Source organism: Aythya fuligula, chromosome 25, assembly GCF_009819795.1.
Source record: "Aythya fuligula isolate bAytFul2 chromosome 25, bAytFul2.pri, whole genome shotgun sequence".
NCBI classification, from domain to species: domain Eukaryota; kingdom Metazoa; phylum Chordata; class Aves; order Anseriformes; family Anatidae; genus Aythya; species Aythya fuligula.
The window spans coordinates 4,833,945-4,847,295 of record NC_045583.1 but is presented as its reverse complement, the minus strand read 5'-3'; the positions used below and the strand labels follow the sequence as shown (position 1 = coordinate 4,847,295).

The 13,351-nt window shown below is 38.9% G+C and overlaps 1 protein-coding gene across 1 annotated transcript in view; it reads left to right on the top strand.

Moving 5' to 3' along the window:
- The window catches only part of MAPK14 (mitogen-activated protein kinase 14), a 40,598-nt gene that overhangs the window by 5,291 nt on the left and 21,956 nt on the right, over positions 1 to 13,351 (top strand). Inside the window, exons 2-8 of the mRNA XM_032203023.1 lie at positions 1,812 to 1,941; positions 5,439 to 5,497; positions 5,863 to 5,974; positions 6,501 to 6,530; positions 6,977 to 7,024; positions 7,492 to 7,606; positions 8,633 to 8,704. Of these exons, the coding sequence (XP_032058914.1) occupies positions 1,812 to 1,941; positions 5,439 to 5,497; positions 5,863 to 5,974; positions 6,501 to 6,530; positions 6,977 to 7,024; positions 7,492 to 7,606; positions 8,633 to 8,704 (566 nt within the window). The remainder of the gene's footprint in view (positions 1 to 1,811; positions 1,942 to 5,438; positions 5,498 to 5,862; positions 5,975 to 6,500; positions 6,531 to 6,976; positions 7,025 to 7,491; positions 7,607 to 8,632; positions 8,705 to 13,351) is intronic.

The window sequence follows — 13,351 nt, the reverse complement described above, 5'->3', positions numbered from 1 at the left end:
CTCGTTTCTGCACCAAGTCCTAGAAAACACCTTGAGCATCGCTAAAATATCGTCATATAATTAGAGCCTGAATTAGGTTTGCTTGCACTTTGCAAAGTGGTAAATGTGAAGCTTAAAAAAGGCGTTCTGTGTTCCTGAAGTGTTGCGGCTTAAATATCAATTTTCCACTGGTAGATGAAAACCTGATGTAGGTCATCTGAAAGCAGGGTTACAAAATGAACGGGGCTCCTTCCACCTGTCCAGGCTGAGCAAGGCATAAAGGATGCAGGAACGGTGATTTGGGGCATCCTTTTAGGCAGAACGGTGTGGCTTCAGAAATTCAGAAATTTGGTGCTGCTGTGGTCTCCCTTCAGGCCCCATTTTCATATCTTTTCCAGAGGTTTCTTTGCACTGTGTGTGCAGGTGTCCCTCGTACGGGAGGAGATGCCCGCTGTGCGCAGCGAGCTTCCCCGTGCTCTGCAGCTCCCTGGGGAAGGATTGCAGCCTGCAGGAAACAAAATACAAGCTTCTTTCTAGATCTTGTAAACATCATATAGCAAGTTCCTTGAGATGTTACATGTATCTCTTTGCGAGTGAATTTGCAAGCAATTAATTGCTTTAAGTATAAATGACAACTGCATTTTTTTCAGAGGGGCTTTGTTTTTTTGTATGTGCACTGTGGGGTTGTTCTAGGACCGTATTTGTGATTGGCTTTGGTCTCTATTAGTTGAGCTCCTTCACACTTTATGTTATAAATGTGAAGCTTTCCTTTTCACTCGATGCTTACCAGGAATGAGTACATACTGGCTTTTAAATGGAATCAGGAGTCTGGCCTGAATCAATGTGCAGCAGGAAAATCAACCCATGCTGCTCTTCTCTGACTTCCTCCTTTCCAAACTTGCCCTTTGTTGGTTATCTTGTATCACATATAACCTTGATTTCACATCTTCTGTTTCTCCTCCCCTTTCCTTTTTTGACAAACCAGAGCTGGCTTTCGATAAGAACTTCAAAGAAGAGAAGAAAGAGGAGTCATTTAGTTCACAGCTAAATGCTTGCTTTTCCTCGGTTCCTTAAACGTAAACCCTAAGCCCTGGACGATTTGTGCAGCGTGTCGAAGTTTAACATACTTCTTTATGTGCTTAAATGAAGAAACATTATTTTAATTCTTTTATTCTGCTAAAGGGACAAATTTTGGTAATGTACAGCCAAATATCATTTATTCACGTACATTTTTTTATAGTAGGAATCTGGGATTAGATCTGCTAACCGAACAGGTTTGATTTCAGCTTCAACTGAGATTAATAACCATCATAGTTGGTTTTTATTAGGAGCAGGCTTTGGGTTTTTGTATGGGCTTAAGCCATCAGAGATGGTATCTGCAGCATAGCAAATTATTTTGTGATGAAGTGTGGTTTATGAAAGTATGTTTAAGAATAGGGATAATATTTACAAGTACTCTTCTTCCCTCCAGAGTTTCATGCTTTTATTTATGTTTAAAAGCACAAATGTCTTTTAGACAGAAAAATTATAAAAATATCCCTCTTTTCTGCAAAGTTACTTTTAAAATATGCTAATTTCCCTTTACTTATGTGAACAAGATGCATCTGATAAATGTTTTCTGTAGAAACCAACAGTTATGTAAATGTGGGGGTGTTTGGAGTGGGGGTGCAGGTTGTGGACCAGAATGCTTTGGAATAATTTCCATTGAAAAAATGGAGAAATCAATTTGACTAAGACTCAGTCTCCACATAGTTGCTGTCTGGAGTTGCTACCAGGGTTTGGGGGTGCTTATGAATTAGTAATTTTGACAATTTGATTGCTCTTTTTTGTAGCTCTGCCTTTGACACAAAGACCGGGTTGCGTGTGGCTGTAAAGAAGCTGTCCCGACCATTTCAGTCTATCATCCATGCCAAGCGGACCTACCGAGAGCTGCGGCTACTTAAGCACATGAAGCATGAAAATGTAAGTTAAGGGAGATGCTCAGAAAAGTTGGGCTGTCCGGTGAGCATCCACCAGGGCTGGATTTAAGGATCTCCTTGCACAGGTTTTTCTAAAACTAAATATGAAGCTTGCAGTCTTCCAAGGGATTATGGCTGAAGAAAAGCATGCGGTGTTGTTGGATTATTTTATTTTATTTAAGATCAATTCTGAATTAAAAAGTCTAAGGTTTCCTAGAGTAATTTGGAAGTTTTTTCTTAGCAGGTTATTGCTAAGGATTTAGGTCACAGGTGATGTCAGTCCATTCTCCTGGTGCACAGTAAGCTGTAATTGCTGTGATGTTAAGTATTTATTAAAAAAAATAAAAAAACAAAAAACACACAAAAAAAAGAAAAACAAAAAACAACACATGTATATCAAGATTTGGTGTGTTCTGGAAGGTTTTACTTGTTTTGACTTCCATCATGTTACCATGTCAGAAAGGGATGGAGTATGTAGATGTTCACTAGATTCCTGTAAATAAAATAAGGATAAAGGGGGTGGTGGGGGTGGGAAATCAAGGTGTCTTTTCTTACAAGCCATCCATTATCAACAGAGGGAAACAAACGAAATAGACTGTGACAGATGTTATGTTGAACTATGTTACAAGCTGTCTAATCGTTTCTCAGTATAACTTCAGTTTGCTGTAGAAAATGGTCAAACAATTGTGTGTGTCTGTGGCATGTCAGACCCTGGCATATTAGTTCTGTGTGCTGTTAGGAGCAAATATTGCCTGCAGCAGAGCGAAAAGTCTCATGACTTGCCCTCTGTAGAGCTGTCTGAGTGCCTAGAGGAAGGAAGGCACTTGGTTTTCGTCCAAGCAAACTCCAGCTTAGCAGGAGGGAAATAATGTTTAACAAGTGGGCTGAGGGAGCCGCCTACTTTTATCTAAGGCAACAAACAAACAAGCCTGGTTTCACTGGAACGTTCTCCCCGGACGGTCTGATCAGAGCTATGTCTTTTGTGGCAACGGTAGCTGTGTGTTGTGGCTTCTTAGCACCGCAGCCAGCAGGTGGTATCCCTTAAATCTTCCTGGCGTTTGTAGCGTGGCTGACAGAATGGGAGCTTTTGATACGTTTGTGCTATTCTCAGCAGTATTTTCTCAGTGCCTCTATGTGATATTGTTGTCTGAACGGTAGAGATAACATTTGATCCTGCTTCATATCCATCCCCTGGAGGTTGTTCTGGACCTTCTCACATACCTGAGATATTCTCCCAACTGTTGCAGAGGAAAGCTTTGAATGAATGTTGAAATAAATAAATATCAGAGATCGATCCATTTTGTCCAAGCTAATATGATTAAACAGTGGAAATTAGTTTGGTGCTACAAGAGTTCTACGTCTGGTATTCATTAATATTTTTGACATTAGCATTGCAATGGGCATATATATATATATATATATCTTTGAGAGTAAGGGATAAAAGGATGTTTTAAAAAATTGTTTATATATAGAAATATTTGTTATCAGTTCATCATGCCATCATCTCTCTGTGGGACATTTATCTAGGTTGTGGTTTAAAATCTTGCAGATGCAGGGATATTTAGAGCCAGTTCCGACAGGCTCGTTAGTGCAACGACTGTTCAGGTCTCAGGTTGGAGGTAAAAGATGGGGTTTTACACGGCGCAGAACACCGCAGAATATCTGGTAGGTACAGCATTTTAAGGAGCTTGAGCACAGGGTAGTTTTGTGTCCTGTATCGAGTCTGATCATGTTGATCTTGAGCAAATAAACGGACCTGCAGAGCAGTCCAGAATGGCTGCGTAATACTTGCAGGCTTCACGGGGCCTCGTTAGCTTGTGTAAAGCACAACCCTGAGCAGATGTGAGCAAACTGGGATTTGTGTCATGTGAAGAAGTTTTAAGCTTTGCGACAACCTAAAACGCTGCAAGGGGTATGCAAAATTTGGGAGTGGGGCTCTCCAGCTGTTGGTGACCACACTTCCTTAAAACTGACTCAGTGATGTGCTGCAAAAGGACTGAATTTGTGTTCGTGGAACTTGTTGATGAAAGATACGGATAGTGTGACAGTGAGCTTTAGAGTGTAGCAAGATAAAAACGATAAATGAAAAAGCTGAAGTCTAGGTGGCAAGGTCGGTTTTCGTCTTCTCATGCTAAAATGGGTTGGTAACATTGCATTTTTCTGTAAATATTGATACAGAAGAGTTCACTGGAGAAAGGAAACATAAGAAGTATTATGCAGAGTGGATATTACAGTTTGAAGATGATGTCTGTCCAGAAACAGAGTTGTGATGTATATGAGGAGAGGCAGAAAAGTTTTCATTCAGGTTCCCCAATGAACATGTAATCTGGCATATATAACGTAGATGAGACAGAGGCTTTTATTTCCTACCCACTTGTTCTCTTTTCCAAAAACAGTCTAGCTTCCCTGAAATGTTTGGCTTTAGTTACTGGCTGAAATGTAGCTCAGTTGGCCCTGACATCCTTGGCAAGTGTAAATAATGAGATTTAAAAAAAAAAAAAAAGTGCCGAAGGGGAACCACAGGAGTCCAACTCTCAGTTTCATATGCACACTTGAAACATTGCTGACATTGCTGAAATGTTCATGATGCTTATGTATCCAAGAGAGGTGAGATTCAGACTTCAAATATGAAGAAGGAACCTGTGTCTTTATCTCATATTTTCACCAACAAAAATATACTATTAAAAGAAGGAAAATAATGTTTAAAAGTGCATCATAGTGAAAATTAGAACATTTTTGACCAGATTTGGGTTGTTTCCTAAATGAAATGTAAATGACTAGAAGATACTTCCAGGTTAATAAGGAATAGCTGTTCTTTTCCACGGAGTAGCTCACACATGCCCTTTTACCCTTCACTGTTAGAACAGCTTAGGTGTGAAAAGGAAAGGTGGAATAGAGGCTTGTAGGGCAGCAAATACAAGAGACAGTGTGAAGCTGTCTGCTCCGTGTGAAACTCGGGTCCTCTTTGCGTTGCACTGTTTTCCTGACTTGCTTTCTGGTGTAGTCATTATTATTCACTGCTTGTGCTGCAGATCCTTACTCAGTACACGTGGGAAAAATAGTCTCCTAGGTCTGATTTAATAAGGAGTCACTGGTATAACTAAGGATTTAGCAGGAAGCAAACAGATTTCTGTCTGGTGTTTTTTTAATTCATTCATTCCCTGACCCAAACTTTAGTCGGTTTTTAAAATCAGGTATTCCAAGCCAGTGTTTACACCTGCCTTGAATTGTCTTGATTTGTTGTGGCTCCCACTTGATGTTTTAAGTGGATGGCTGGTGTGAAAAGACACCTGTGTATTTTGACCTCAATGTTTTTGTACGCAAGAATGTACGTTTGTGTCTGATCTTGTATAAATACTAATTTGTCTACATCTGAATGATTCATGTAGTTGGAAATAAAACATCTAGTGGAATGAGTAGTTTCTATTCCACAAAGGACCTTATTAACTGTATACTATGAATATTTTTCACAGCTCTTTCACTTTACCTTTTTCTTTCTAGGTTATTGGTTTGTTGGATGTGTTCACCCCTGCCAAGTCACTAGAAGAATTCAATGATGTGTAGGTAACTTCTCTGAAGATTGCAACAAAACATCTTTTTTATCTCCTGTACCTCTCCCAGATTATTACAGGAATTGTTGTCACCTTAATTTGTCTGCCATTATTCTCAAGCAGTTGTGAAATACAACGCAAAAGACATTTGGACATCCTATGCCATTCCACTCTTCCAATTTGTTCACTTGTTTTATTGACCAGCGCTGTAGGAATTGATGTACTAATCTGCTACATCATGTAGTGTGTCATGACTATATTTCATTCAGCAACATGCCTGGGACAGCCAGCCCTGCTAGTGGTGCTTCATAAGGAATTTTTATCCTAATCATGCTGAAGAGATTGCTTCATAGCCTGTTTCCTTTTGTTCACAGGTACTTGGTGACACACCTTATGGGAGCAGATCTGAACAACATTGTGAAATGCCAGAAACTCACAGATGACCATGTGCAGTTCCTCATATACCAAATTCTTCGGGGGCTGAAGGTACCTGCAGCTGTGCTGCCCGAATGTTGATCACTCATCAGTGGGAAGTGCAAGTTCTTGATGAATGTCATATCCTCAGAGGTTCATATGAGTGCATAGAGGGGCTTCTGTAACTTTCCTAATGGATTGTAGGATAACCTTTTATTATTATTCTTTCCTTCCGTACCTCTCTGGAACTTTGTAACGGTAAAGCTATGTATAATTTCAGAAGATATTTGTGTACGTTCCTGTGGACAGAGTCTGGGAGGTTATGTAGTGTGCTGTCCTTTAATCTGCCCTGACTATGAATCTTCCATTTCTTCAGTTTCATTTTTTCTCTCATTTCACTCGTGGTAGCAATGCTCCTAAGGAGAGACTGAGTGCAATACCTATGTACTTGAAACCTACAGATGCTACACTTGGTTCCTCCTGCAGATGAGCTGTAACATTTTTATTGCGTTGGATGGGGTAGGGCAGTGTTATCTGGTGAGGAAATGAGAAGAAAGCTACTTGGACTGTTAATAAAATTTGTCATTTTGCTTTGCAGTACATCCATTCAGCTGACATAATACACAGAGTGAGTATTAACCCTGAGATTACTTCCTGCAATGAACTAATGTGTTTGAAAAATGTAACACAGAATCTTACAATGTACCCTACAGAATCAAGAAGAAATTTTCTGAGAATTAATTTCATTAAACAGTCAAAAGTTTAGCAATGGGAGTGGTTCTCAAGATCCTCAGTTTCTGTTCCTGTATCTTTCTGAAATAGGTTCTCTATTTGTTAAATACCCATCTACAGCACTCGTGGTGCAGTCAGCCTTTTATGTATTTTTGCTTGTATTTGACACTTCTGCATATACTAGAAGAGAGCTGATTCTGGGATAAAATTATTTTCCTGAGTACAGAGAGTTGAAAACTAGTTGGAGTCTTATTTTCTACTTGAAATCACATTTTTATCTACTTCAGACTTGTGCAGCAATGTATGTATTGCCATTAATGCTGATGTTGTTTAATTTTTTAGGATTTAAAACCTAGTAATCTAGCTGTAAATGAAGACTGTGAGCTAAAGGTAACTAAACCCCATGTGACTAATCTGACTGTATTCTGAGTGAATGCATTGTGGATGGCCCTTGGATTTAAAGGGGGAATTAATTTTTCTATTTTACAAAATACTTTTGTAAACCAAACTAATCGTGTCCTTCCCAGACATAAATGGTTTTAAGGGTGCTTATACAGAATTCATGTTTCTTCTCTGTGTGTTCACATGTTTTTAATGAATCACTTTGAAAGTGAAGACTTAATAGCTTTACTTTGGACCTGGTTGTTTTAGAGACAAGATACCTAGACGTAATTCTGACTGAGTGCTGTTATTCTAGGCTGGTGTCTTTTAACAGGTCATGAAATTTAGTTTCGTAATTCACTTTCGCAGTTGCACCACTTGTCCTCCACCCAATCCAAGAATTGCAAAGCAGTTACAGCAAACAACTAGACGTTGTAGCACGACAGTAATTGGCGGATGTCTTTTCTGTTCTGTAGATCTTGGATTTTGGCTTGGCTCGACACACAGATGATGAGATGACCGGGTACGTGGCTACCCGGTGGTACAGGGCTCCTGAGATCATGCTGAACTGGATGCATTACAACCAGACAGGTAGCGTGTTTTACTAAAAAAGGGTTTCTCTGTTCCTGAATTCCTGGAAAAAAAGGAAGTCGTCCTATGTACCTGTTCCTTTTCATTTGATTGTGTAAATTGACAGTTACGGTAATTACACTCCAGTAAGGGTGATTTAAAAGAAGGCACAGAAATAGTATTTGAACTGCAGTCTTGGATCAGCGTTATGAATCATTGTGATAACATTCACAAGACTTATTTAAACTTGAACCTTTTGAAATTGCAATTGGGAAAATATTGTCAACGCTTATCCCTTATTTTCCTAGCACACTGGCTTTTAAAGTGAGTGAATGGAGTGTATCTGAACAGGGAAAAGATGCCTTTCTAGGAAGCTGCTGGAAATGCACTTTAAAACTGTCTGTGATTATGGGGTGAAGAAATGCTAAAAATATATATAAACATCCCTTCCTTTCCTCTCTTTTTAGCCATTTCATCCTTGTTACACCCTCCTGCCAGTCTGAGTAGCTTCCCAGCAACGCACCTTGCTTCCCTAGAATTCTTTCAGATCAGGCACAGAAAGGAGAAAAAAATACTGAGGAAGTTCTAGTACGTGGGTGCATAGGTAGCAATAAGAATAATGTGTTACTCTGGTTTCATACCTTACTACTTTTCATCTTTTCTCTTTTCCTCTTGCATGTATGTGGGCTTGTCTTGTATCTGTAATATAGTTGGTGGTTGTTGGGGTAGAATTTGTGAAAGATCATATACAAATTTATTCCTTAGAGTCTTGAACGGGTTTCTTCCTCCTTGACTTTGTAGATAGCTCCTTAGCTCTATGGTGTCCAGTGCCGGTTACTTTCTGGAAGGAAAACTTGCCTGATGTAGTATTACGTTATTCGGACAAGTCTTAGCCAAGTGGTTATTGAACAGTGTCAGCTGCCTTGCAGGTTATTTCAACACCATGAGGCTACTGAAGCACAAAGTTGTTTGCAATTGTTGGATAGGGTGATTCTATTGAGACTTTATTTTTCTGCCTTATGTTTTTTTTTATTTTATTTTGTTCAGTTGATATTTGGTCAGTGGGATGCATTATGGCTGAACTGTTGACTGGAAGAACGTTGTTCCCTGGTACAGACCGTATCCTTTACAAGTAATGTATTTTCTGTAAATGGAAGTTAGAGATCTCCACTTTCACATACTTCATGAGGAAACAAGTTCTGTGCTTTTTTGTTGGTTTGTTTTTTTTGAATTACTATCAATGGTTTCTTTCACTCACAATATGATGAAGTGAGTTCAGAAATCATCACAGTGTGCAAAGTGCAAGAGGCAAATCTATTATTTTGTATTGTCTATTAGCATGACTAGAATTGTGTTGATCACCTCTGGGAGTTTCTTTTTTAGTTTATTTAAACTTTATTTTTCTCTGAGGTTGTAGAAAATAACTGCTTGGAGTAGTCTGTCTGCTGTGAATCCTCTCATGCTTCACGTTTCTAGCAAATGTTAAGCATCCCTTCTGGCCTCTCTTCTGTATCCTGGTGGTATGCTGTGAAAGCAGTGGGTTTGCAGATTCGTTAGTGCCAAGGATCTCATTCCAAACTGCTCTGCAATGTTTAGGTTCTACTTCCATGCTTGAGCGTAAACAGATTGCAAGCCTTCTTTCGCTGTATGCTTGTATTGATGTGGAAGCTCAAACTTGAATAAAATCTCTTCCAAATTATTTCTGTGGTATCAAAGTGGGCTTGGTAGGACACTGGCAAATTTAAGCAAGCAGTTTGTAAGAGCTGGTGGTATTTCTCCCCAGGAGACTTGATGCAAAGCGTTGTACTTAGAACTTGGTTGTGTGGCTGAACAGACTTACAGGGGTAACTCACCTCAAGATGTTTCATTGCCTAAAAAGTGGGGTTTCTTTGCAAGAGAAAATGATGTTGCCCACCTTTTATTAAACTTAATTCTTTCAATTTGTTAATTTTATTAACTTTTGTTAATTTATTAGTATTTATGTCCGTTAATTGAAATATATGAAGTGCTGGCCTTCTGTGTACTGTTATTTCTGGAAGGCATCCAGGTTCCAAAACTCTCTGGCAGGGGGAGCAACTCTCAACACAGTTCTGACGCTTTCATCTCTCCTTTTGATATGCTCTAGCTTCATCATTTTTCTCTATTTATGCCTGTCGTCCTGTAATCTTTCTCCAAACTTGTTGAACTTGCTATACTCTACTGTTTAGTTACCCTTGGCATGTTCTCCTGTTGTCAGGAATAGAAGCAGACTAACAGGAAAGTGGTTAAGAAGCCAGAAAAAAAAGTTACTTTATCAGCTGATTTAGCATTTATATTTTGGTATAAGCAGAGTTTTGTTTTTTCAAGGGGAAAAAATAAGCATTAATTTGTTAAAATATGAGCAAAGTTCTTTAAGCTATTGACTTTATTGCATCCTAGTAACGGTGACATTGTCAAGTTTTAAAAATCTTGATACTTGCAAATAAGATATTTCCTAATAGGATTTGAAACACGTAAGAAATGTTTCACAGTGTGTTCTTTATGAATTGAAGAAAGTTCTCAGGCTTGGAAGATCTGTTTTGTTCTACAGCTGTGTTTTTAGCTGTGAGTTACAACTAATAATATCCACAAAGCAAAATAATGTTTGCTTTTAAGATAGGAATTAGTCAATTATTCTACTGTGACAAAGTAAGTAACTTTGATCTCCCTAAAGATGTTTGTGACTCTTCACACTAAATGTTCAACTTCTCTTGTAAACAGTAGTAACGCTTTTGACTTAAATGCTTTTTCTGTTCTGAATTGGTTAAGTTACCAAGGATTAGGCTCAATCCTTTTCTATCCCAGGTGAAACTTTGTAGTACTTACAGTTCTTACAGTTTGCATGGGTGGTTTCCCACTTCAAGTAATGTGTGTGCTGCTTGGTCATGAGGTTAGAATGGTAAGGGGAGCAGTGTTTGTGGTCATGAATCTTGTTTGTGCATCTTACACTTATCCAAGAATCTAGAAAGGCACCAAGCTATCAGCTTCCACTCCAGTTTTGCTGACATCTAAAGAAAACAAATAGAAGTAAGGTAACGGTAGGCTTTCTTCTTTCTTTCTTTCTTTGTCTTTTTTCTTTTTGAAATTTTTAATTTAAATTTTCCAGATCTGGATCCTGCTGAGTACTTCTGGTCTCTTGATAGTTTCTTCGTGCCACAGATATGCTGAGGTCTGTGCTGCTCCTGCAGTGTCACTGCACACTTGCTGGCAAACTGGAATGCTGAATTCTGAGTATATTTACCGTGCTTCTGGTAGCCAAGGATGCGGTATGCCCACATCCACTGCAGTTCTAGGGAATTTGTATTCCAGTTGAAGGCAGTGTGACCATGTACTCTGGGTGTTGAAAATTTGGAAACTCCTCCCCTCCAACAACTGGGAAAATTGACATTCTTGTTGCTTTTTGGTGTCAAGATAATAATTTTCTCAGCTCTATGGCTTCACGTTTCCTAAATCAAATAGACAATGACTGAGCAGTGCCTTTTCAGTATGCTCAGGACAATCATCCTCTTGTTCAGGTAGTTCTCTGACTGAAATACTGCTCCCTTTCACCAAGGATTTAGCAGAAGTGATGTGACGTTATTTACAGCCCACAGGGTATTAATTTACAAGGTTTAGAGATGCTCCCATTACTTGTAAATGGGCTTCAGAACAAGCAAACTGTACAGCTGCTTTTGTCCGGTAAGTAACAAAGTTGTATTTGGAGCTGAAGGTCTTCAGTGCTCCGTGTGATGGTTATGCCTCTGATAAACTAATGCTGAATTTAGTGTGAAGGCTTGAAGGAACTAATCAGTGGAGATCCTGAACGTGGCTGTCATTGCCTTAAAGCAAGTGTTTTGGGTACTCTTAGAACAAAGAAAAAACAACTGTGATACAACTGTGATCTATATGGGCTTAGCTTTGCAGGATTATTACAATATTTCTAGCTTTACTGAATGTACACTAACTGAATTGTTCCTGTTGTCATCTACAAATGAAGATACTTGCATGAAAGATGGATTTCTAATATCGGTAAAATCTCTGCTAGGAGGTGGAAAAGGTTGTGGGGAAGACTAGTTAGAGACAAAAGGTGAGGTAATAAAAATCAGAGTCCTTCAGGCTTTTAACATCGGGCTTTCTTTTTATCTGTTATATTCAAAGATCAGTTTCTGTCAAAAGTGTATGCTCCTGATTTATTTCTTTTACAGCTCCTGTAATATGAATGATTCATACACATAACGTAGGAAAGTTGACGTTTGACAATTCAATTTGTATTAAAATGATAATGCACAAATAAGAAAACCTTGAATGTTTTGTTTTAGCTTAGACAGCTTTGTGTGTTTGTGTATTTTAAGTTGACTGTATTCCCTTTAAACTCTGAGAAATACTTCTTTAATTATTTTTGTTCAGTAGTATGGGAACTTCATCATAACCAGATAGCCTGAAATTACATATTCTTCTGATGCATCCCGTTTTTGCCTGTGGTGGCAGTTAAATCAACTTTTGACCTTTGCTTTGCCTGGATAAGCTCTTAGTCTTGCAATGCCTGCTACTGGTGCCGATGGAAGATCGTTTTCTGAATTTCAGAATCACTGAGACTTGTCAGTTGTCGTGGGTACCTTGGTGATGGCATTTGGGGTTTGCATGCTGTGTTTTCCTTCTCCATGCACATTTTTTTTTCTTTTGCTTTGTATTTACTAAGTGTTTTTTCTTGTCTGTAGTTGCTTATGGCTCACGTCCCTAGAACCTGGTAGGCCCTGCAGTTAGATGAACGCTGTAATTCATCAGGTTACAGATTGCAGACATAAAACTAGATGTAGTGGTTCGGTTTTGGCATGCCTGTAGCAGTGTGGGTGACACGTTCTGTGTTTCCTTTTCTTTATCTGAGAAGACACTAAAGCACATTACACAAGTATCTTCCTATAGCATGAGGTCCCTGGGGAAAAGAGCTGACAGCAGACTGGGCAACAATACTGTTGGCATACCTGATGTACACGATATTAAATACCTTTAAAAGAATTTAAATATTTAAACTGAGGTGTGAGATGTAACATCTGAGGGGTGCTGGCAGTCTTCAACTTGCACAACTGTTTCTTTCACAAGAGTCAGTAAGAGGTATAAGGGCTGTTTTAAGTGGCACAGAGGAAAATCCAATTTAAATGAGCTAATTATGGTTAGTGTAGCACCTGTGCTTCTTCTCCTACTCCAGTAGATACAGTGATTTCGTTTCAGCATTAATAATTAGGAGTTTGCAATTCAGCTGCTAAGCTAAATCCCGTTAGATACATTGGATTTACTCTGAGGTTTTGAGTAGGTAGGAGTTGGCCAAGCAACTTGAGAAGTGAGAAATTAGTTCAGCTGTTCTGCCAAAGTACTGCTTCCAGGGGCTTTACATTTTATATGGAAAACTTGAAACCATGATTTAAATTAGAAGATAAAGGTTTTAGCAGAGTACCGGTGATTTCCTTCATATCCAGTTTGCCAGTAACACAGGAATGCTGCATTTAAAAGAAAAAGCAACCCCCAAGCCAGTCCCTTGGTAGGTGCAAAGATGCTTTTACGTAAGTAGTATGTGAGTAGTATCTGATGTTCTCAAAAGGAATCGTAACTGCATCTGAAAACATCAGGAAGGCATTAATCCCAGGGGAAAAAAAAAAATCTAGTATATAGACTGCTTTTATTGAAAGGAAAACTTGTAACTAGCTTGAGAGACTTTTGAGGGCAAATATAAACATTAGGGACAGTCTGGAATCACCAGTGGGGTTTGAAGGA